This window comes from Abrus precatorius, unplaced genomic scaffold (genome assembly GCF_003935025.1).
Source record: "Abrus precatorius isolate BTA unplaced genomic scaffold, Abrus_2018 Scaffold11, whole genome shotgun sequence".
Lineage (NCBI taxonomy): Eukaryota > Viridiplantae > Streptophyta > Magnoliopsida > Fabales > Fabaceae > Abrus > Abrus precatorius.
In genome coordinates, this window is record NW_020874303.1 from 3,692,752 (window position 1) to 3,718,602 (window position 25,851).

Below are 25,851 nucleotides of genomic sequence, written 5' to 3' on the forward strand. Positions count from 1 at the left end.
ATATAATTTTTTTATAACAATGACGTTAAGTTATGTCTAAATAGAGTAATTTAAAATTAATGTAAGTATTTGAATAGTAATTTTTTTAACATAATAAATACATTATAATTCAATAAAAAAATTATCATTTTTAATTTCTTATCCTCAACTCTTAAAATCTAATATCAATATTTTCCTTTTTTTTCCTGTCTTATTTAATGAAAAATTGCTATGCTTTTTAAAATGTTGAACAATGGGAACTTTTCTTTGGTTGGTTCAGGTTCAATAATTCCATTGCAACAATCAAATGCATTTGCAAAGAAAGAAACTTCAACACCAATCAACTCAAGTAACCATGGCCTTGTTCCCAATTTGGTTGCAACAAAAGTCAACATGCCAATTTCAAATGTGACAAAAATCATGAGACAAATTCTTCCAATTAATGCAAAAATTTCAGAGAGTGCTAAGGAGATGATTCAACAATGTGTTACAAAGTACATAGCCTTTGTCACTAAAAAAGCCAAGGAACGATGCCAAAGCGATTATAGAAAAATTATGAATGTTGAGGACCTTTTATGGGCCCTAGAGGAGCTGGGCTTTGATGACTATGTTGGGCCTCTCACTGTTTTCCTCCAACGCTATCGTGAGGAGCCCATTCTTCCAAGTGTAAAGCAAAGCATTGACAATAGTGGGCCTATTACTGGGCCGGAGGCTGGTACAAAGCCCACTGTTGAAATAGTTCAACCATCCTTATCACCACCACTTGGCTCTTCTGGGCCAGACTTTTCCATGGACCCAAATTCAAAAATGGAAATTTTTGACCCAAATGACATAAATGAAGTCATTAATGGGTTCTACATGGATGGGTTTGATGTTGGTTCTTTGGACAGTGCTTTGACCAACTTTGACCCCTCCTCTTCTTTCAAACATGATTGAGTTTGATGAAATGATAATTGGAGAAATTTAGGTGCAGTTCATAATTAGGGCAATGAACTATGTTAAGCAATAAGTAGTGATAGGATAATGTTTAAGTTTGTTTTAACTATTTTACTTATCCTTCAAAACAGAGAAAAAAAAAGGAGAAATTTTATGGTATAATGTATACCTGTTTTTATTGTTTATGAATCATTTTAGTATTAAGGGTTTTACAAGAATGACTCCTCTTGTCTATAAATTTTAATAAATTTTTTTATTTATTAAATTCTTATTATATATACTTAAATATTTATTAAAATACATTTAAAACTATTTGTAATGACATAAATTCATAACTTATCGAAAAAATTGTAAAATTCGAAAGTTAATTTATAAAATTATTAAACACATTAATCAACTAGAATAAATTAATTTATAAAAAATACTTGAATTAATATTTAAATTATTAAAAAATGGCTTTTAATATTTTTTTTTTTATTTTTTAAATAATTTATTCTCTGAAAAGTGATATTGACATGTTTTAATCATTTAATATATTTGAAATTATTTATACAAATAATTTAAATTAAATCAGTTTTTTTTATATAAGTTGTACACTACAATTTATTAACTATCTTTCTTAATTTTATTAAATGAAGTCTTAATTTATCATTATTTAAAGTTAAATGTATTATTATATCAAAAGTAAAAATTATAAAAGTTAATAAAAATGTGAATAATACACTCTTCTAAACGTATTCTTTAGTTTTTTATAATTAATTTATTTTTAAAAAAGTAAAAATATATCTCATAAATTAATCACTTTTTAAAATATTATTTTCTTTAAAAAGTAGATGAACTATATAAAATATATTAAGAATATGTTAATGAGAAAATATATAAAAATAATAAATACTTTTTAAAAGAACTAAGGAAGTCGTAATGTTAATGTATAAACAATATTTGCCACTTTGGAAAGCCGTTATAATCCCACCCATATCATTTAAATTCCACCGATTCCCCAATTCATATGATTCTCATTCCCATTGCCATCACTTCTCATCACTTTCACTCTCTTCCTCCAATCTTAGGACAAATCGAAACCCACGAACCTGTCTCTACCACACCATCCATGTCTCAACCAATCATCCTTTTCTTCTTCTTCTTCTTCTCTTTCTTCACTCTTTCACTCTCACACAACAACACCACCACAACATTCTTCAACTTCCCCTCCTTCACCCTCCGCAACATCACTCTCCTCGGTGACTCCTTCCTCCGAAACGGTGTCGTTGGCCTCACGCGTGCCACCCCTGTTCCTGCTTCCTCCTCCGGCACCCTCCTCTTCAACACACCACTCCCTCACACCCTCTCTTCCTTCTCCACCACCTTCTCCTTCTCCTTCACCAACACCACCGCTGCCACTTCCTCCACCTTCACCTTCTTCCTCAACTCTTCCCTCTCTCTCCTCTTCATGCCCCACCAAAACCACCTCATTTTTCACTCTAACTCCACCCAAACCACTCTTCCGACACTTCACAACATTGATCTCGCAAGTGGAAGCTTAATCACTTCATGGGTCGATTACAGTTTTGATAAAAAAAAGTTCTTCGTTTTCTTGAACTATTCCACTTCTTCTTCCAAGCCTAAAAATCCAATCTTTACCGTTGACTTTGACCTTTCTGAGTACTTTAAGGAGAATCTCTATGTGGGGTTTTCGGGTTCAACTCAGGGGAGCACTGAGCTTATCCAAGTTATGAGTTGGAGCTTTGAGTTTGAGACATTTCAAAAACCGAGTTCGAATTTGAATTCCCATAATGATTCTTCTAGAAGCCCCGTAAGTGTTGTTGCTGTTGAGGCTTCGAATTCCACCAAGGTTGGGAAGAGGTTTGCAATTGGTGTTGCAATTGCTGGTCCTGCTTTTTTCTTTGTGTTGCTTTTGGTTTTGGTGTATGTTTCTTTTGTGAAATGGCGTGGTGTGAAGAAGCACAAGAGTATGGGGACTAGTTTTGTTGTGGCGTGTCCTAAGGAGTTTGGTTACAAGGAGTTGAAGTTAGCTACTAAAGGGTTTCATGTTTCTAGGGTCATTGGGAATGGATCATTTGGGACAGTGTACAAGGCATTGTTTGAGTCTTCAGGAGCCATTGCCGCGGTGAAAAGGTCAAGACAATATTCGCATGATGAGGGTAAAGCTGAGTTTTTGGCTGAGCTTTCTATTATAGCTGGTTTGAGGCACAAGAATTTGGTTCAGCTTCAAGGCTGGTGTGTTGAGAAGGGTGAGTTGTTGCTTGTGTACGAGTTTATGCCAAATGGGAGTTTGGATAAGATGCTTTACCAAGAATCTGAATGTGGTGGTGGTAATAGTGTGTTGAGTTGGTTTCATAGGTTTAACATTGCTGTTGGGTTGGCTTCTGTTTTGAGTTATTTGCATCAAGAGTGTGAGCAAAGAGTGATTCATAGAGATATTAAGACTGGTAACATATTGCTAGATGTGAACATGAATCCAAGATTGGGTGATTTTGGATTGGCTAAGCTTATGGATCATGATAAGAGTCCTGTTTCTACACTAACTGCTGGAACAATGGGGTACCTTGCTCCTGAGTATCTTCAATGTGGAGTGGCAAATGAAAAAACTGATGTTTTTAGCTATGGAGTGGTTGTGCTTGAAGTGGCTTGTGGTAGAAGGCCAATTGAGAAAGAGGGGCAAAAGATGGTGAATTTGGTTGATTGGGTTTGGGGTTTGCACTCTCAAGGGAAGATCATTGAGGCTGCAGATAAAAGGTTGAATGGTGAGTTTCATGAAGAGGAAATGAGGAAGCTTTTGTTATTGGGATTGAGTTGTGCAAACCCTGACAGTGCACAAAGGCCTTCCATGAGAAGGGTGTTGCAAATTCTCAACAATGAAGCTGTGACTCTTCTGGTGCCTAAAGTGAAACCAACACTAACATTCACTTCGGGCTTGCCTTTGACTCTTGATGAGATAGTTTCTGATGCTGAAGAAGAAGACTTGAATTGTGGCCAGTTTGTCTGTGAGATAAAAATTGATTGAAGCTGCTGAGTTTATTATTCATTTGATTTGATTCTTTAGTTCTTTTTGGACATTGTTTTTAATAACATTTGTATTTCTAGTCTGACAAATAGGGAAAATTCCACTGTTCATTGGTTGGAGTTCAAGCTATTACATTGAACTTCATGGTACCCAAGACTTAGAATGCTTAGTATATACAGAAATCGACTTTGTTTTTGGTCATATATACATATCTTTCTCAAATGTTATTTCTGTAACAATTGTGCTTTCCTCATTGGTCTGCTTGATTTGTTTTTCTATCTTATATCTTAATAAGTATTTATGTTAAATAAATAAAAAAAAGTTTTATGTAATAAGTGATTTTGTAACTTTGAATGATTCATCAACTAGTGTTTACATCCACAATCGAAGTTGTGTAAAATATTAAATAATTCTTATAGAGGATTATGCTGAGGGTCGTATCGACTAGTTAAGTACCCAACTGTTAGGAACATCTGCATTATTTGTATTGGTGACTGGTTCAATCATATGTTAGTTTGCATTATTTGCAGCATTGACTAAAAGCTAGATGCGATTGACTAATTTAACGGCTATATGAGGCAAACTCTGAAACATCATGATTATGACGACAAAAAAGCTAAGAAATAAAAATATATTTTTAGCATATTTCTTTTGGCATGATGTTTTATGATATAAACTTTCATTAAATAACATTTTAACAGGTTCTAATAATGAAATTACTCACAGCACCGAGTGGATGGGACTTACAAAGAAACAATAAATTGAACTCTACTATCATTATTTTATTTTTGTGGGACTTAAAAGGTTTTTGCAAATATTTTATGGTAGTTATCTTAGAGAAATAAATACCCATAAGAAATATAATTTAATAATTATAGATAATGTGAAACAACTGCCATAAAAACCTATCAATTGCTGGGTACAAACTCAACAACACGTTGCATAAAAATTCATCTATATTCATAATGAGGTGGTGAGCATGAGTAATAGATGCCTTCGATTAAAAAAGTATATATATTTGTCATGAACTTTGCATACTTAAATTCAAACCTGCAACACGAGGGACCAAAAATGCATGTGACACTGAAAAGCAAATAACATTTCTCAACACAAAAAAAACTTTGCAACGGTCCTTAGATTAGACAATCCATTGAATTATTCATATGGAGAGTACTGGAAATGGACCCCATGAGCAGGAAGTAGCACATGACCCCTCCACCTTCGTTGTGGAAGATAAGTGTTTTATACACACAGATTACTGTATAAATTTAATATGCCTGTTAATAAAGCATGGAGGTATAAATTTTTATTAAAATATTTATTATTATATTAATGATATTTCAATGTTTTATTAATTTTATTTACGAGAATTTTTTACTTGGGTTATTTAATTTCTTCATATATCTCAATAGATTTGGATCTCCTCATGTTTTAGCCTAAACATAAGGGTGATATTGCTGTATTTTTGTATTTAACGAAAATACACAAAAATACAGTAACATAACTCTCATGTTACGGAAGGGAATCATTTTTCATATCTCAATTACGAGAATGTTTTATTTATACTATGATATTCTTATACTTTTTTTTTTTATGTATAACTCTCTTTTTCAACGGGCATATACACTCCAAATGTATCTCAAAGTCTTTTTCCCTTACAAATTTACCGTTATTAAATATAATTTAACAGTACAACTCCATATAAGGTGAATAAACATGATTTGATCATTACATATATTAATTTTACAATAATAATATTCATATACTCATAATATATTCACCTCTGTTTCCCTGGCATCCTGCATATTGCCAATGCCATAGGAATTCGAAGCATAGAACAGATCATTGCCTGATAGCTTAAAATTATGCATTGACTTTAAGTTTTCATGCATTGCCTGATAGATTTGAGAAGCATAAAACTTTTGATGTTTTGAATTGGCAGAAAAACTACAAAATAAGTTTATTAAGCTTGCCATGATCCCAGAATCAAACCAGTTTCCTCATGAATTCAACTAAATAGTGTGAAGACAATTTGTAACGGCTGAAATCAGAAAAAGAATTTTTTTTAAAAGAAAAAGTTTATAAAGCAGAAAGATTCAATTTAATACTCAATTTCTCAATCCAAAAAACATATAACATATTGTAACAATTTCAATCCATTGCAACGAGAGTCTGTTGTATTAAATTACGGTGGCATTTGCAGTTATGTCACAATCTTTAATATTGCAGAAGATTATACGTAAATGTGGTTGATGCAGCCACAATTGTGGTTGTGAGTTATAATTTAGAGTAATGACTGAGACTTCCTAGTATATAGATTTTGACCCAATATCAATAAAATGAATTCCTAAAATTTAGTACCGTATGTAATATTATATATTATATTTTTATTCTCAGTTACTTTTTTATTTTTTATGTATACACATTCTAGAAATACATAATATTTTTAAAGAAGACACCATTAGATTTCCTTTATTTTTTGTTTTAAATTAATGTCGAAGTACTCTGTCATATGATATAAGCATATTTACATATGCCTTTACAATCTAACGTATAACAAGAAAGACACAGTAGATGAGATTTATCAAGAACCCAAGAAAGAACAATCGGATAAACATTGCCTTCTCCACCTACATTAATTTGATTAATAAATTCTTCCAAATGGGCAGCATTAGAATCTCCAGCAACAAGTTTGAAAGATTCAACGTTGAAAGTTTTGTTTTAATTCTTTTTATCAATTTAATCTTTTCAAAATTAATATATGTATTATTTAATACTTAATATATATACTGCTGGTCCTTTTTATAAAAAATAAAATGGACCAAATATTTATTATTAAAAATAAATGATGTATTTAAAAAATATTAATTGTTAAATTTTTTTATATTTTTCTTTTATTAGTATCATTAACTGTACAAATTATTAGCTATAATATTTAATATTATGAATATTATTAGAATAAAGTTTATATTTATAAAAAAATAAATAACTTAATTTTATTTTTTTTATCCTAGAGAGTTTTTTGTTTTTTATAAAAAGGACAGGAGATAGTATTATTTACATTATTAATGACAGAATATTATACCATTAATTTACCATAAAATAGAATAATATCTAATTATATTTAAAATAAAAATTAATAAATATTATCCTAATAAAATACTTTCTCTATTGAAACATATATAACTTGGAAAATTAAAACGATAAATAGAAATAAAAATTAGATTTTAACATGATATTTTTAAACTTTTAAAAATTAAATTATCTACTACTTATCATTTCAAATATTAAAATGATAGTTTAGTTAACTAAAAAGTGTTAGGATAACCAATCAATTAAAAATTCCATTAAGAATCCAACCCACCTTAGTAACAGCAAATGACTTAACTAGTCTTGCACCCATTACTTCCCAAATTTTCTAATGTCAAGTGGTGTGCCAAGTGCAGTTGTACTGGTTGGAATCAAATTAATGACTTGTAACGAGATACTACACCTAATTTTGACAAACTGAAGAGGTTCATCTAATTAGTTAAAGAATGAAAGAAACATTTCCTTAGAATATGATAATGTTAAAGCTAAATTTAATAAAAGATTAATATCTTGTGATTTGAAAGTCACGAGTTCAAACGTTAAAAATAGCCTCCACGCATGCCAGAATACGGCTACATGCATTTATCCTTCCTAGACCCTATAGCCTCCACGTATGGACTTTTAGATGTAAAAAAAAAAAAAAGAACACCTGAAAGTTTTTAAGAGGTATCAGTGTTGTATTCATGCCATTTGCATCTCAGATTGCTACATCTTCATACAATACCACCCCCAAGGTATAGGTTGCTTTGCAAAAAAAATTATTGTTATAATATTATACTTTCATGCTGACGGTGTACAAAATCATTAGTCAGAAATCACATGTTGGCTTCTACAACACAAGGAGAATCTTCAATCTCAAAAGATGAGACTTGCCCACGGGATGGAGCATTACTCAACTGATCAATTGTGTTTGGCTTAGTATTTTCTACATTCTTCACCGCTGTATTTACATTACCTAGTACCCTTCGACTTTCATGTTCTTTGCTTTCCAATGCTACTTTGTATTCTATTTCTGTCAATTTGGTCTTCCACTTTATTCCAACAGCCTTTGCCTGATCAGCAAACAGACCTTCTGATATGGGTGAAACACATATTTCTTTATAAGTATCATAACTGGCAGCGCATGTATTTCCACCTTCCATAAGTTTTGCCAGTGGATGCAAAACCAAGATTGCATCATCACTTCTCTCTAAGGTGTCCTTCAATAAAAGAAAATCGGAAACTAGTTCAGCCTTGTTAAACTGAACGAACACTGCTGTTGCATCCAAGTGGTAGACAGAAACTACAGAAGTTCGTCCAAATACTTCAGATATGCACTGTCTTATTTCACTTGCCTTTAGCTTGGAAGGAAATCCCCAAATAATAACAATGTTGTCAAAGACAATGTTAGGGTACCGCCTCTTGAGGTTGTAGCTCGGTGAAGAATCAGCAATCTTATTACCAGTATTTAGATCAATAATGTCCCCATGCATCCAACTAAGATAAAGACGATTAACGTACTTCTGTAGTTTCTCATCGAGGGCTAATTGTTTTGAAGATTCATGGAGTTTAAAATCGATACCTAAATCACTGCATAACTGGGCAAAGACGCATCCAGTCATGAAAGCATCGTATCCAGCCTCATGCTTGCCTCCAGGGTTCCAGCTGGATGATCTGCACATATAATGTTGATATGAAGGATAAGTTCATTGAAGCCACAGCTTGGACAACATACAAAATGGAAGGGAACATTACTTTACGAAGGCAAATAGGACACTGAATCTTGAAATTTGGTTGTCCAAAATCTCAAGAAATCACCTCAAGCTATATGCAGATATGTAGACAACAAAAAGCCATACGAGAACTTGTATAATATCCACCATTGAACAATTTTTTCAAATAAAAGAGAAAGGAAAATGCATATACCTGTATAGTTGTATATTTATAAACTTTGCAATTTTGGGGTCAGATAAGAAAAGAGAAACATAAAAAGAAGAGAAAAGAAAAGGAACTGTGTCATGTGTGAAAACTATTGAAAGCAGAGACAAACCTTGAATCATCAACTTCAACGTCAACTTTCACATGTAAGAGTGAACCTGGAGCAATACTACTGGAGCCACAAGCAATTTGTGGACAAAACAAAGCAAATGCAGAGGCCAGTGATTTTCTGGACCTTTTCATTCTTTCTTGGAGCATACAATTGGTGTTAAAGAGTATTTTGGTGTCAACAATGTGTGGAAAGCACTTGTTAACAGAGGCAACAAACTCTTCAGCAGTCCCTGGAAGAGGGCCTATAAATTTGCTGTAGACATGAGCAATATCTGTATCATGGAATTATATATACCATCTTAGTGTCTTATAAAATTAAATGGCGTGTTAAGGATTCAGATTGTTATTGATACCTAGAAAACAATTGTGACCAACTATCAACTTCTGCTCTGATGAAAGGAGATCAATAACATGGCGAAATCCCACTGCAGCTTGGATCTTCATCTCTGCTGCCCTATAGTTTTCCTCTTTCACCTCCTTCTGCAAGAGATTAAATAACACCTTTTTAAAGAATTTAATAGGGTGCTGTGACGTCAACAAAATTCAGTTCACCACTATATTTTAGCGTTTTCATCTTTCAGCACCACCATGCTTGGCCTATACATAAGATACCAAATTATATGCTAATAAAGAGTATACATTTTATATTTTAATTTATCGTGTCCATTTTATAAATATAATTAAGGTTAAGACTTGTTTCTTCAAAATGCTTAGCATCCACTGATTCTAAACTAGAAATTAAGGCTAGTATCAATTCAGATTTTCCCTTTTTAAAAATAATCAAATGATTTCGTCAGATACACTCCACCATCACTTCAAAAGAGAAGAAGGAACAACTTGATTCCAAAAACCATTTGCAATGTATAACCACACATCACCATTTAAAAGGGAAAAACAGTGTCAAGATTTATTACCAGAAGTACATTTAATTCATCCTTCGAGTCTGTGTATACAACTACTTGTTGTGAACCAGAAGCCTCACTGTTCACACTGACATAGGAAAGATCTTTGAAATGCTTTCTGATGACCTGAAAATTTTTAAACTTACAATCAGAAAAACTCGCCACTGCACAAAATATATGTACAATACTACAGCGTGATTGACTCATTAGCCAAAGGATATTGATAGATGAGACAATCAAAATACCAATATGAGAAACAAAATGTGAACATATCAGCTGAGTACAAGATACAACAACATTACCAACTGAATCAATTTAAGCTGGTGAGAGGTGAATCCATTAAGCCTAAGAGCCGGATGCATCTTAAAGAAAATAACTTGAAATTTTGAGTCTTTTGAAATTCCTTGAATTTGATCTTCTTGATTTTGCTCTTGTAATAACCCATCACGCCATTCACTCAATTTGTTTTTCATTCGTTCACTGAACAAAATGTCTGCCATGCTGACCAATGTCATGTCCCTAACATCTTTTAATTTACAAATGTCTGACCACTCACTATCATATGTAGAATTCAAACTCCTTAATGCTTCCCTTTCTTGTTCTCTGGATAAATAAGATATTCCTGACATTATCAAGGTGCAAATTCTCAAACTATAGAAATCATAAAAGTCATGATGAAGTTATACATACCCATTAATGCCTAACCTATGAGTCAGCAACAGAATTCACTGGATTATCAACCAACACCAAAATGCCCCCAGAAATTCAAACTAAGTTTATCGGTTAAAGATTATAGGCTTTCAGCATCTTTAGTGCCTAAAAAGTTTTCTAATTTCTAAAACCCTAAAAGTCATGTATATAGAGCCCTTCCAGTTTGTAAATAACCTTACAAGGAAAGTACACAGAACTCTTTGTGTATTACCTCTTTTATTGAGCCACCCAAACATCTAAGTAACAGAGCCAGAAGTGAAGCATCAATGTCTTAGTTTTTCCATGTATAGGAAGAAATAAAGCATGCAAAGTAATCTCAGTTACTTTATCTAGGACCTTTTATGGTAGATATTACCACACAAACTCCTTTCTTCTATTAATTAGCTACTTGGCTTAATACCAAAGGCAGTGGCAAGAAATAAAAGGGAAGTGAGCAACCTTCATGTATGCATGCATTAAAATCAAACTGGTATTTAGCCAAGAAATCCATTGAAGTTGTCTGGCAGAGAAATTCATTACATGGTCCAAAACCTGCAAGCTCCTGACGCGGAAAAACATAGAAATTATGCCTGCCAAAGAGCAACTTTAGAACTCAGAACAGTGGCAGATCATTCATCAAACAAGAAAGGAAAATAAAGAAAAAGAAGAAGCATAAAATGAAACCATTTCCAGCAGCAATAGTAATTAGAACCAAACTGTCAAGGAAATCTGAAACAAAATGAATACAAAAGAAAACTACACAAGTCCAGGCAAGCTGTATTTGCATGGTCATAATTCCATATCAATTATTCAAAAACAAAAAGAACCTTTTCTATTAGCTGGAAATTGAAATATTATACAATTATACTTAGAAACTTCATTCAAACCAACTTCTGGCTTCTGAATGAATCCAAGTTATGCTATTGGTTTCCATTTTATCCATTCCAATAAAAAACACATCACGAAAGCCTAACATGATAACTACAAACAAAGTTACAAAACCATGCTGCATTATTAAACGGGTAAAAGAACTACAATGCCGTCACTTATCAGTTATCACTCCTATTTCAGTGGCAAACATTTCCACATTTACAATAACCGTTTCAGAACACCATCCATCATTAAAATTTCTTCAAGTACACATTTAATCTTCTATATAATTTAACCTATAAACAACAACAACCACTCCCATCAAAACACACACACACACACACACACACACACACACACACAACACTCCTGAAACTAAACTATCTACCCAATTACCAATTTACCACGCAAGAATCAATTACAAAAATAATATCATAAATTATTCATAATCCACATCGAATCAGATGAAGAACTTACGGATAAGCGACGAAGGAGCCATTGGAGGGATCCCAACGGAAAGGACAAACGCCGAATTGAACGACGGCGAACTTGTTGGCAGAGTCTCTGACCTTGAGGAAGCGAACGTCGGAACGGTCGAACTCGAAGGACTCGCGCCACGGAGCGCTGGTGATGCCCGTCATCTCGAGGTCGATGGCCACGAAGTCCGACGACCGGACATGGCGCCGGAGCTCCGCCAGCGAGGGTTCGAAGTTGGCGGTGGTTACCGTCTTCAAAGGAAACACTGATCCACATTGCGGCGATGCGGTGGTGGCGGCGCCGGAGCTTAGGGCACGTGAGAACGCACGTGAGAGTGTCGAGGAAGGAAGTTTGTGTGGCTTCATGGTTGGTGCTGCATTTTTTCGTCAGTGATTTAGAAGAGGGATAACGAAAATGTGGAAGAAGGCCAAGATCTAAACGGCGTCGTTTTTCTGGAATGTAGAGCATCGTATTAACCTGGGCTGACAATTTGCTGGCCTGGCCCATTTGAATTGGATCCAGTTGGGAAGAACGAAAAATACACATTGACCAAAAACAAATAAAAAAAAGCAAAACCCTAAATAATAAAATCGCTACATATTATATAATGAATACATTCTTAAATTGAGATTGTAAAAATTATGCACAATTTTAAATTTTGATTAATTTTTAATATTATAAAATAATATTTACTTTTTTGAGTTTAGGTTGGATAATATGTAGTTTTTTTAAAATCTTATCTGAGTAAAAAAAAATAATCATATCAAGGTGAAACTAGTAATTTTAATAATTTTTTGATACTCAAAATTTAATTAATAAATTTTGCTTAAATAAAATCAAGCACTCAAACCAACCTTCATTCCTCAAATGACATTCATCTTAATGTTTTTAGCATAAAATAATAATAAATATAAAATAAAATGATTAAAGTGATTTTTATAAACTTTAATAATTTGAAAGGTTAATTTAAGAGTTTATTTATAATTTTTAAATATGCACGCTGGCTGCCAATCCATATTATTCTAATGTATTATTGATATAATAATTAGATTTGCTTAAATTAACAACTTAAAAAGGATATAATTATTATAATAAAAATTATTAATGCTAATTAAGCTTGTTTCTTATGAACACATCACATTCCCTTAAATTAAAATACACTCATAAAAATAAAAGAAGCATAACTTTCTCCTCAGAATAAAATTGCTTCAATAAAAAGTATCTTTGGACGCTCATAAAAAAAAAAGTCACCAACTCAGAACCAAGACGCTCCCTTCCAAGAAAGAAAACGAAAGCATGGTTAAAGCGAACGGCGTCACCGTTTGCCAGCTCACCTTTCCGTTACTTTTCAGAAAACCGTCTTTTGTCCACGTCACAGGTGACGCTAAATGTAACAGCACGTTATTCCGTCCCCACGGAACACGTAACGAAGTTCAACGATTCCCCGTTGTACATTTCACTAAGGCCCATTTTTGGCCCAACTCGAAGTCACAACAAGGTCTTCTACTCTTCATCACCACGCACTTTCTCTCTCTAACGCAAAGGCACCCTTTCTTTCTTTCTCTAACACCTTTTTCTCTCTCAGAATTTTCTCCTTTTTCTGATTCCCTTTATTAATTTGAGTTTTCTCTCTCCCTTTATCTTCCCTGAAAATATTTCTTCCTTCGTATTGATGTCGGTATGTGTTGTTTTTCTCTCTCTATTTTTGTTCCGTTGTTTGGTAATAATTTATGTTTCCGAATTGATTTGATTTTCATTATGATCATTGTTTTGGATTGTTATATGCGATTCTCCAATCTTTGATTTGCTTTTCCATTCTTTGTCGCAATAATTTTGTTTTATTCATCTCGTTTTTTTCTTTTTAAGTTTTCATTTCTGGATTTTCGGACTGCGATCTTTGTTCTTCGATTATTTGAATTTTAGGTTCATGTGTGTGATCAAAATTTCATGTTTTTAATGGGGTAGTTTTGAAATTTGAAGGGAGAACTAGAGAAGATGTGTAAATTTGTGTAAGAGTTTCATTGTGATAGATTATGGTTTTCACTGATTAGCATGCTCTTATTTGGGTTTTGTAATATGTTTTGTTCTTTAGTGGAGATTGTATGTCTTGTGATTCGATCCTGAAATGTTATGTGAAAGAATTGAGTAGTCTTTACGATGTTGCTCCTCTTTAGCATGTGTGGAGTTGTTAAATAAATTATTGAGAGGGGGGGGGGGTTCTTAAATTGGGTGGTTAATAGAGTTTAGTTTAAATGAACAGTTTAACTACAAAATTTCTTTCTTTTCTATTTTTGGATCACCGTGTGCTTTGCTTAATTGGATTGTTAACTATTTTGGGTCATCGTTCTCTTTTCTTGTAACTTCTAAATCGTGAAGTATGTTGTCAGTATCAGAGGTGCTTGTAGATCAGATATTATATAAATTAAAGTTGATTTGCTTTTCATCTTTTATCTTGTGCGGGAAATTACAAAATTATTAGGTGTTCTGTTCTGTTTCAGCCTTCCCTTTTCTGAATAACAACCTCATGATTTGTTGTCTTTTGTCTCTTCTGTTCTATTTTTGAATAATGATACGTGAGCCTTAGTTCTTGTCGCTTAAACAACTCAGTTAGAACTAGCCTTTTTATTAAGAGAATGACAGAATTTGATTAGAAATGTCAAGTAGGGGAGAGTTGAAAATAAGTAATTATTGTAAAGGAAGCAAGAACACTAAAAAACGAAGCTATAAAAGAAAGACAAAACAGCTTGGGAAAGCTAGTCAAATAATTGCATAAATTGTACAATGTCATAGGGACTTACTACTTACCCTGTTTGATCATTACAAAATATTTCAGATGGTATAAATCTCCAAACTGGCAGGACAACTCAAACTTTCCCCATAGATACCTGAGAGTCAAAATCATAGATAGTAAGCCACTGGATAGTACACGAATGTATAACTACTGGTTTTAGTAGGGAAGGTAAAATAATAATAAAGTAACACAAGAATTTTGTGTGGTTAGTGAATAAGCTGCAAATCATATGTATTAGTTATATCAAGAAATTCAGTCCAAACTCTATGAATTCACTTTGATGGGAGTGATGGATTATGGATAGGGTTGGCAATTAGAAACATGCCCCTTTTTTGGAAATTGAATAAGAATTTGGAATAATAACTTGTAAAAATAGATCGCAGAAGAATCCAAAGAAGCATGGCTATTATGATCAGTTCTTTTGTTTTTTAAACTAAAATCTACTTTTTGTTATCAAACTACATCATATTTGTGTGTTGTGTCTGGTCTTCTTTTTCCTATGATTAATGGCATTGTTCACTCAACATTATTATTCAAGACTTGCATTTATCAAATTTTTTTAGCAGTAGAAAATCTATTCCATTTTCAGCTTTCCCAACTTTCCATTTTAATTACTTCTAGAATTTACAATTATCTTGTTCATAATGAACAAGAAGGAATTACCTTTAAAACATTTGTTGTCTTTATTTTGTATTGGCCAATCTGACTATCCCACAGGAAAAGGGTCGGCCACTACCAAAATTTGGTGAATGGGACGTCAATGATCCAGCCTCGGCTGAGGGGTTCACTGTGATTTTTAATAAGGCTAGGGATGAGAAAAAGACAGGTGGCAATCCTGAGTCACCAGGAAAGACTGCTGCTGATCCTCACAGCAAACCTGCATTAGATCCTGGCAAACCTCAGAGTGTAAGATGTTCTTGACTAAATCTCTCTCTCTCTCTAAACTTACACACACAAACATCATAGTTGTTATATACTAATATTTTTGCCTATCTGAAGAGTGAGTTTTAAGGTTGCAAAATGCTTTTTCTTATGTGTGTATGTCTGCATGTGTGCATGTCTATGTTTTCTGCACGAATTGAAACACCATATGATGGCAGTCTGAGTAGCTTAATATGTATGATGAGAAGATATGCTAGACAAAGAATAGGAAGCTTTGACCAACTAAATCCAAGACATGTTGAAAGCATGATTTATGATTTGTAAATTATAACCTCTGCTGAGTTTTCTTCCCCCTCCTCTGTGGTATCAGTCTCAGCCATAACTATATACAATAATTTTACCATGAGTGTCACATCTAGATACAATCTTGCATTTATAAACTAAAATATATGCATTCCTTATAATATTAAATTGTGATCAAGATAAAGTTAAAAGGATTAGAATGCCAAAATCCTAATGAAAAGAGTAAATGGGTGTATCTTCTGTTTGATTTGATTGCACTGATAATTTTGGTCTATGGTTGACTGATGTAGCACTTCATTCATGAACCTTTGAAATGAAGTATGTTTCCAGAACAGATAGCTCAGGGACTATGTTGTTTTCATTTAATTTGGGTAGGATTTAGATTGTCAAATTGAGATGTTTATTATTAAATAGATGTAGAGCAGTCAATTTAATTCGAAGTCTATATATTTTCCATTTTCTCCTTATGAATGATTGTGCTTGGTTTCAGAAAAAATGGTTTTGCTGCATGCAAAACCCATCTGCAGAATCATAGCAATGGCTGCCCATGTGAAAAGGTTGAACAGAAGAACAATGTCTATGTGTAACTAGCTTCACAGTATTTTCTCGAAGATAAGAGCGGTAGAGTCATAAGCAAATTCTACGGAATTTATATTATGTGCTGTAAAAGTGAGCTGCAATGGGGGAAAGCAAAGAAGTCAGACTATTATTTATGTGTGTGTATCAATGTTGTGGTTTATTATTAGGAGCCAGGGTTGCTTCCTGTTTTGCCTTGTCTTGCGCTATGAGCTAGAGCGTTGCTTGTCACATTGTATTACTTGTATTATCAAACAAAACCTATTTTATGAACTCATTTAATTCCTTTGATTTCGTGGCCCGGACAAAGCTTGCAATTTGGTACGTGCCTTGCTATTCATTGCCACTAGCTGCCTGTTCTTTTCCGGTTCGAATTCTTCTTCCAAACTGGAAAAGGACAAAAAATCAAAATGAAGAATGAGAGACAAAACTGGTTTCTTATTTTTGCCACTAAGATGTGCCGTAGCCCATATTCCTGCGTAGCATGCTAATACCGCTTTGCTTGTTAATCGAGCTAAGAAATAGGCTTTGAAGATTGGGGTTTCTTTTCCTGTCCAAAAATAAAAGAAGATTCAGTGATTTTATACGCCTCGAAGGGAATAGTTTTTGCTGTTGGGCTGGGGATACTTTTGGTATTAAAAAAGAAAGACTATTGTTTTGTTAAAATGGTACACAATGGTCTGCTTCAAGTTTCAAATGTGTGTAGAAACAAGGTAGGTGCCTAGGTGTTGTTGGAAATAACGTGACAATTGTTTGTATGCTTTAGCTTGCCTTTGTTCTAATCTGAATAACAAATCAATTCAGCCAAAAGATCAAACTTGCGATTTTTTTCAGGAAATTGGTAACTCTAGATGGAAATTGACAAATACAATTGTATGCTTCCAAATTCTACAGAAATCCTTTTCTTTTTCATTTGTGTGGGTCAAAGTTCTGCAGACTCTCTTTTCAATGAACTGTGCTTACTATTATTTATTTCGTCCCTTTTTCCTGCGAAATTTTAGAGGACTCAGCTAGTTCCTAGTAAGCTCGGAGACAGCAATATTAGCATGATTTCGTGTAGCATCAGTGAGACAGCAATGCATGTCCATGTGCCTAAAAAGAAGCTGCTAAATAATTCTCAACCAGGGTGATTCATATTCATGCAAATTAGCACACTATAAAGGCAAACAAAATTTAGTGGACTAAGCGCATGCAATGCTTCCAAATGTAAAAGCAACAAGTTGCTCTTGGCCAAACCCAACATGCTACAAAAAGTTTGGCTCCAAAAACAACATACAGATCATTACAGTGTGATAATTACTCTCTACTTTAATAACTTTCTTTCAAAGAGGCGGCGAAGAAGATAAACTTGGAGGGCGCTGGCACCAATTAGTGCTGCTGATTCAAGTATGGCCTTGTGAATTGCTCTGGAGCTCATTGCATTATTTACTGTAATTGCAAAAGAAAACTCTTAGTAGATTCTATCATACCATCTTGCTTCATGTCAACAAGTTTATATTTTATATGAAACTAGACACTTTGTAAAGAATATTCATATTCACTTAAGTGAGCATAATAAGGTGAGTCAACACCCATGAGGTCTGAAATTTCATGTTAAAGAAAAAATAACCAGGTCTTGTGAGAAAGTAGAATAGAATGCCATGTAAGGTAATTTACTCAATAAAATCTGCAGAAAAGAAAATGCTAAATTGGTTTAATTTCAGTTAGACCAAGTCCAAGTTACTTTGTTTACGAGGCCTTAATTCTTTGCTTCCATCAATTAACTAGAAAAGCATCAAGACTAGCGTCTTAAACTGAGTCAAGAAGTAAGGTGGCCAAAGAGTCAAAAACTGAAACTTACTTTGAAAGTTTCTAAGACCTATTGGTTAGTATTGTAACATATCAACTTCTGAATACAAATGAATTATGGTTCAACCACACTGAGGTCAAATTGAAACGAAACAAGTCAACTTTTTTTTTATTGAGAAAAAGATTTCTTCTCTATCCTTTTCTCTATTTTAAGAATTTTTTCCTAACATATTTAGCTCAAACATTTATTATTACTATACATACTTTGCCTTTCCTCATCATCCTTTTAAGTCTTATGTCTCAATATTTTTAATTCAATTTAACAAAAGTTCTCCTTAGACATTGAAGTCAAGAAATTGAACCAATAGAACCCTATTGTGACATGTGATGTACCTATTGCCTGGCGTTCTGTCTGAGCCTCAAGCCAATGCTGTTCATACTGAATGTTAAAAAGAGCTTGCTCTAACTTTAATATCTGATCTAAGACAGGATTCAAATGTTCTGCAAAGAATGAAGATATCAACAGTAACTCCCCTGAACACCACAATCTAAACCATATATACTACCTCTGTTCTTAACTTCTTATTTATCTGTCTAGAGACAGAAGAAATTACACAAACCAAGGAATCCAATTATTTTCTTAGAATAAATTGCTAAACTAACTGCTTTACTTTTTATTAATGAATCTCTATTTAACTCTTAGGCTGTTCAAATACTATAAATATTTTAAATAGACAAAAGAACATTAATGAAAGAATAACAAATAGTATTGTCTTAAACTTATATGAAAAAAATTAGCTCACATGTGTGTCTCACCATGTTTTGCATGCTGATCAACGAAAGACACGTGGTTAGAATGAACATCAAAATCAATTGTTTCATGATAGGGAGACCTATTGGTGAAGCAAAAGCGATAGGGACCATTGTTTCGAGCCACAAATTCGAATATTTCACTTGTCTTGTCGTGAAAATGTTGAATTTCATCACCAGAAGGTCCCTTTACCTAAAAAAATTATTGAAACAATAGTTGACTTCTGAAGCATTCTAATGCAACACATAAATATCATTATTTAGTTAAAGGGTTGAAATTTCTATTTTTCATTTTTTTCTCTATTATCCCTGTGTCTTCCCATATATATATATATATATTGTAATTTACAATCTGAAGGTTTTGTTAACTTTAGAACTAAGTTTAAGCACTCAAAACTAAGTTTTTATTGAAAAAATATATTTATTATATTAAAAGTATAAAAGTGTGATAAATAATTTTTTTTTCAATAAAATCTTGCCATCATTAATTGTTTAAACTCAGTTATAAGGACTGATTTTAACAATTTTTCATAGTTTTATACAACAAGGCTAAAATGTCTTTAATTGGCACTGCACAGAAAGATACATTTAAAAACATGTCACTATCCTAGATATTTGTTATAGGAATAAACAAGTTTTGTTATTTTGCATATGATAACTCATTATATTACTTTCTTCAGCACTTTCCGCTGCTAGGACCCTGTTACTTGTGCAAAAAGCCGAAAACATGTAGCAATTGAAATAGTATAAAAGAAAAAGTTTGCAGTGCAAAATTTGAGCTGCAAGTAACTTATCCATGTGCCAGGAAAAGAACTGGAAGGTTAATTAAAACACAAGAGATGTCTCAATCTGTGTTGTTTCAAATCATCTTAAAGCACAAAATGTTTCCGTCTTAGCCCTTCTTTCTAACATTTTTATCACTGTTCAAATCATAAGACCCCACATAGGAAGAGTTAAAAATCAATTTAGAAAAAGCAATATCTCCAAGATTAGAAATGTAATTTCATACAGAAGGCTCCAAAATATATTTCACTACATGTATTACCATAAGATCTACACCATCTTGAGTATATTGCCAAGCTGTGTCAACCTTGATCACAACAAATGAAGCATGGACTCTATCCCCTTCATACTGAACATAGTAAGAGAAACATTCTTCTCCATTAATCACAAATCTAATCCCAAGCACTGCATTAAGGGTGGATAAGATTACCACTACAATGGCAAAATTTGATATCCCCAGCTTCATCTCTATCACTACATTGACACATTAAAAAATAAAGAAATGAGTATGCTATTTTTTTTTCTCTTTATGAGTAATTCTTTGATCTTTCCAATCATATTTGCACCATTTTGCATCATCAATTTCCTCAATTCATTAATCCTTATTGTGCATGATAATGGTCCATCAGATTTTTAAGCTATATGATATAATAAAGCAATCCCTTTTTCACAACTTTCACCTTAATCATGATCTTTTGAAATGATGATTACGTAAAACAAAATATATTCCCTTTCATATTCTCTTCAATGGATAGCAAATATCATGCAAATGATAAGCAATATGCGTGTTACAAAAAGATGAATTCCAAATTAAGAATTTAAACATTCAATGGATGGATCTCATAAGAACGAATCAAAATGATTATAAACATACATGCAAGAATCAAATTGAAGAATGTTACCGTTTTCATCAAAGATTTTACTTTAAAACGGATTTGAAAACGAAAATGGAGTAAGCATTCTACGAGGAAAAATGAAAAGAGAAACGCAACATGGGTTGTTCTGTAGAACACTTCGTTAAGTTTGAGGCCTACGTTGTTAATGAAGAGATGTGATCCACTGCTACTCGAGTTTAGAACAAAACATGTGTTGGACCAATATGTGGTGGTTTGAATAAGAGTAGTTTAATAAAATATAAAAGTTTAATTATTATCTATGTTATTTTTATAGATAAAGATGCTTATAAAAATAAGAAAAAATTAGAGTTAAAATAAAATAATTGTAATGATATTTTAAAAAATAAAAAATATTAGTATAATATTTGATAAATATAGTAATTAAAATATAATTAATATGATTAATAATTGCATGATAAATTTATTATGAAAAAATATTAAAATATAAATTACAAAATTACTCTCGACTTTAGAAAAAAAAATGTTTCTAGACTTTAAGTATGATCTCTTAGTGTCATGACTTTTTCCCTATTCTACTTAGTATGGTCTTTTTTATACGTACATGGGTTAAATTTAAATATAGCTAGTGTTTAAGTTTAACATTGAATCCTAAATCTCTCTCTCTCTCTCTCTCTATATATATATATATATATATATATATATATATTAATGAAATTAAAAAATTAAAATTGTTGGTTGAGAAAAAATGTCCTAGATTAGAATCTAAATGGATCCGCAAAAAAATATAAATATTGTGATTAAATTGAAAACATGATTTTCAGAAATAAATTTGTAGTCTATAAATGGACTAAACGAATAAAAATATATATAATATAAACACTTACAAAATAACTAAAAGAATCGTATTAAAATTATTAAATACGTGAATTAACTAACATAAATAATTTTAATTTTAAATTATAAATATATTATTACTTTGTAAATCACTTACAACTATTATTAATGGATATATTTTTGTTTTTGGTAATTATTGATGGATGGATGCCATATCTTATTTTTCAACTTGTAATAATTATATTTTGATAGTTATATTAGTTCTAGAACAAAAAAATATTGTGAAAATGCTAGTAACATATTATTTATTATAATTATTTTAATATATTTCTAATTATTAATTAAAATTTATTAAAAAGTATGTAAATTATGTAAATCTCATTCTTTTTCATTCATACATTAACGTTTTTCTCTTAATTTTTTTGTAATTTAAAAAAATTAATAAATAATTAGAAATATGTTAAAAAGAATGTGTTAAATAATGTATTATTAGCATTTCTTAAAATTATTTATGTGAAAGATATGTGTGTAGTTACTAAAAATGGTCTCTAGCAAGATTTGTCTATAATTAAAATCTCTTAATGTAAAGGATGAACCCCTCGAATCTCATCAAATCCATGTGTTTTTCTTACACACGTAATGATTTTTTGATTATTTAAAAATAACATGTCTTAAAGACTTTTTTGAAAGTTAAAAGAGAAAAAAAAGATTATAAAATAAAATAAAAAAGTAACAATAGTTAATAAAAATCTTTTAAATGGAAAGAACTTAAGAATATGAACTTAAAAAAGTTTTTAATAGTTTATAAAATCTTCTTTCCTTGTATAAAAACTTTTAAATAAGAATTATTATCAACTAAGTAACTTTTTTTTTCTCTTCAAAAATTAAATCATAAACAAAGTTTAAATATCTTTTTATATACTGATCTATATTTTATGTTATATAAATACCAAGAAGACAAAAAAAATAAAATAATTATATACTTCATCAATCTCTTTTGTGAATACCATTTTTTTTATCTCCCAGGATTACCTCAAAAAATTTAAAAAAAAAATTTTAAAAATAAAATAAAATTATTTTACAGAAAAATGGAAATTTTTGGAAAAAAACAAGTTTGGCTCACGAAAACAGAAATCTGCAGTATGCAGGCTCATATCCAGCATCAAAAACTGATTTAAGCATAAAAAAGGAAAAAACTCAGATTTTTGGCATTTTGTAAAAACCCTAAATGAACCCAATATAAAATCTCAAGAAAGAGATGCGGGGAGGGGGATTTTTTTCGGAGGAAGAAAGCAAAAAAATTTTCAGAGAGAGAGAGTAAAAAATTTTAAGAGAGGGAACAACAAACTCTTGAAAATAATCCAAGAAGAAGAAAGGGATAAAAGAAGAGACCAACCATTAACCTCATTCTCTTCATTTTGGTTTAGATCGGAAACGTTTGCTAACTATATTTAAGGTATTTTTCTCCTTCATTTCTCCTTTCTTTTTGCTTTGCATACGAAAGTTATCTTACTCTAGTCGAAACTCTGGTAGACTCTTATAAAAATGAACTTAGGAATAGGAACTAAATGATACAAACATAAAGCTATTCATCCCGAACCGCTTCATAACGTTTCATATCCCATAGTTATCTTTTATATATATTATAATTAAAATAAAGTTGAAAGGACCTCTCGACGCATTGAATGTCGAGAGAAATGAGTGCTTGTACCACTGTACTATTCAAAATTGAATTCCAATGCAATATCCGGCGTTTTTTTTTTTTTATTCATCATTATATTATGTTAAATATGTTATTGCTTTTTATTTATTTGGGTTTTGGGCTCGATAGCTCACACTTTAAAAAAAAAAAAATCATTTTAAGCTTTTTTTTTAGCTTATTTTTTATATACATATATATATTTTTGTTTTGATTATTATTTTTGTTTTAACTTATTTCAGTAAAATTAGTCTATTATCTTTTTTTTATATATATACCTTTAAATTCAATTTACTTTATTTTACGTTACTTTTATAATATTAGCATTTATTTTAATATTTTATTTGATTTCTATTTCCACTTGTAAAAGGTGTTTCTCTTCATAAAAAAATTAAATAAAAAATAAATACAGCAAATTACTTTTTATAATTCTTGGATTTTTTTAATATCTATTTCATTATTTATTCATTATTATTGTACCATTATTCTTCTTTGTTATTTTGTGTAGATTTAGAATGTAATTTGAAATACATGTCTTGTTTCTATTTGTTTTGATGAATAACTTATGTTTCTTATTTTTATCTTTTTGTTGTATAATCAATAATTTAAATAATAATATAATTGCATCAATTTATAATACTAACATATAGCTTCTCTATCGTCATGTATTATAAATTGATAAAGTCTATGTGTGCCTACGTTACCAAGACTTTATGCAATATTAATTTATCATGTATTATCTTAAATTAATTAGTTAACCACTTTAATAATAAATCAAAGTATATTTTCCTTCTAATTACTAACTTACTTACGAATCAATCAACTAATTTAAATCTAAATTGTTTTATTAATAAAATAATTTATAATGCTAATGTGTAGCGACTCTACCTTCATGCACCGTAAATTGTTAGAACCTACGTGTACCAACGTTACCTTAGATTTTATATAACATAAATTTATCAAACAAAGTTTTAATTTTTATTATTATTATTAAATATTTTTTTAATCAATTGAAATTTATTTATTCATTTCATTAAATGAAATTAATTTCATATTTTAAAATTCCTTGAATCATATTTCTAATTTTAACAAATTAAATAATAAATCATTTCCCCATTTTTATTATATGATATAATCTTTTATAACATCGATGTGTGATTTACATTGCTTTCGATTATCCAAAAATTATAAGAAATTAACGTATAGCTTACGCTATCTTTAATTCTCTTTCAGCATTGATCATAATCAAAATTCAAATTCAAATACTTAATTTACGAATATAGATATTTTAACGATTTGCAATATAGTTGTGTGATCTTCCTTCACTTTCTGTATTGTTTTCTCGTAGGGTACATGTATAACTGCATTATCTTGTATCCTAAACATTATAAATTTACGAAAATGATTTTAATTTTAAAATAAATTTTTCTTTTAATAAACTTAATTATAATCAACTAATTTCATAATTTTTAGATAGAACTACGTGACTTTGAGTTCCCCATTGCACCTGGGGATACGTAGGAGCGGGAACCGAATCCGTCAAGTCAAAATAATTTTTAAAATAACCCAAATAATATTTCAATAAATAATATTTCTTCTTCTAAAATAAAATAATTAATGTTTAGGGGTTAAATAAATATTTTTCAAAATTAGAATGAATTTGCACAATTAATTTTAGGTAACCGTTTTTTAAACGGACGTTGTAGGGTGCTAATACCTTCCCTACACGTAAATGACTCCCGAACTCATTCTTGGTTTCAAAGATCGTATTATATTTAAGTTTTTCCAAGGTTTTTCTTAAAATAAACTTTGGTGGCGACTCCTCTGATACGTTTTTTAAAAAAAACGTTTTTCGCCTTACCGTTGCGACCGCCCGGTTGCGACAGATGGCGACTCCACTGGGGACATCTTTTAGAGAGTCAAGCCTTTGATAATTGATTGTGCGAATTTGTTTTATTTTGTTTCTATTTGTTTAATCCTTTTTATTTATTTATTTATTTGAGTTAATTGTAATGTTTCTTTTATTCGTGCAAATATTTCGTGTATGAATTGCGTAATCTCATTGTATGCTCATATTGATATTGTTATTAATCCTAGGGTAGATGACTATTGATAATTTTGTATATTGTTGTTTAATTTTTGCAGCTTTTTATTTTTGTTGAGTTGATAAGGTTTGTATGCTCCCTTACACACTACCACTTACACATTTATCACACACTTTGAGTGGGGCCTTATACCCAGGTCTGAGTATACCTAGGATTAGAGGGGTTATGTAGCGGTGTCATTTTGGATGCACGTCCTATTTGGCTATCGTGAAAACCCTAGCTAGAATTTGACCTTTTCTTGATGTCCCGCATCTAGTAGACTCCCTACTGTTGTGGTCAACATCAAGGATTGGATCTTAGCTCTAGTGACCTTTTAGGATTACAAGCCACCTTTTGTGAGTTTTTACACGTAAAAGAAAGTTGTAGATATTTAAGTTAGACCCTTTAGGCGACTTGAAATAGGACACAAAAGGGGGTATTCTTTCC

At 31.4% G+C, this 25,851-nt stretch overlaps 5 protein-coding genes across 7 annotated transcripts; 3 read left to right on the top strand and 2 right to left on the bottom strand.

The window, feature by feature from the left end:
• The first annotated feature begins 222 nt into the window (after positions 1-222).
• Positions 223-915, top strand: LOC113854408 (nuclear transcription factor Y subunit B-8-like). Its single transcript, XM_027485368.1, has one exon. The coding sequence runs from the start codon at positions 223-225 to the stop codon at positions 913-915; it is 693 nt and encodes a 230-aa protein (XP_027341169.1).
• A 1,111-nt stretch (positions 916-2,026) lies between these two features.
• Positions 2,027-3,940, top strand: LOC113854411 (probable L-type lectin-domain containing receptor kinase S.7). The gene has a single exon (XM_027485372.1). The coding sequence runs from the start codon at positions 2,027-2,029 to the stop codon at positions 3,938-3,940; it is 1,914 nt and encodes a 637-aa protein (XP_027341173.1).
• Positions 3,941-7,545: 3,605 nt separating this feature from the next.
• LOC113854806 (poly(A)-specific ribonuclease PARN) lies at positions 7,546-12,443 on the bottom strand. 2 transcript variants are annotated; one of them, XM_027486042.1, is made up of 7 exons: positions 11,998-12,443; positions 11,110-11,240; positions 10,263-10,582; positions 9,973-10,086; positions 9,412-9,538; positions 9,060-9,330; positions 7,546-8,683 (listed from the first exon to the last, which is right to left on the bottom strand). In XM_027486042.1, the coding sequence occupies exons 1-7, from the start codon at positions 12,360-12,362 to the stop codon at positions 7,846-7,848; spliced, it is 2,166 nt and encodes a 721-aa protein (XP_027341843.1). In that variant the 5' UTR covers positions 12,363-12,443; the 3' UTR covers positions 7,546-7,845. The 2 variants fall into 2 exon arrangements, with proteins under 2 accessions (XP_027341843.1, XP_027341844.1); XM_027486043.1 differs by lacking the exon at positions 11,998-12,443 and having other exon boundaries at positions 7,693-8,683; positions 10,263-10,563; positions 10,651-11,234.
• Positions 12,444-13,531: 1,088 nt separating this feature from the next.
• LOC113854386 (protein NOI4) lies at positions 13,532-17,381 on the top strand. 2 transcript variants are annotated; one of them, XM_027485342.1, is made up of 4 exons: positions 13,532-13,675; positions 15,506-15,694; position 15,788; positions 16,464-16,849. In XM_027485342.1, the coding sequence occupies exons 1-4, from the start codon at positions 13,670-13,672 to the stop codon at positions 16,562-16,564; spliced, it is 297 nt and encodes a 98-aa protein (XP_027341143.1). In that variant the 5' UTR covers positions 13,532-13,669; the 3' UTR covers positions 16,565-16,849. The 2 variants fall into 2 exon arrangements, with proteins under 2 accessions (XP_027341143.1, XP_027341144.1); XM_027485343.1 differs by lacking the exon at position 15,788 and having other exon boundaries at positions 16,464-17,381.
• A 471-nt stretch (positions 17,382-17,852) lies between these two features.
• On the bottom strand, positions 17,853-20,396 carry LOC113854414 (transmembrane emp24 domain-containing protein p24beta2-like). The gene is made up of 4 exons (XM_027485375.1): positions 20,193-20,396; positions 19,154-19,340; positions 18,731-18,838; positions 17,853-17,977 (listed from the first exon to the last, which is right to left on the bottom strand). Exons 1-4 carry the CDS (start codon positions 20,394-20,396, stop codon positions 17,853-17,855), a joined length of 624 nt encoding a protein of 207 aa, XP_027341176.1.
• Between the last annotated feature and the right edge of the window lie 5,455 nt (positions 20,397-25,851).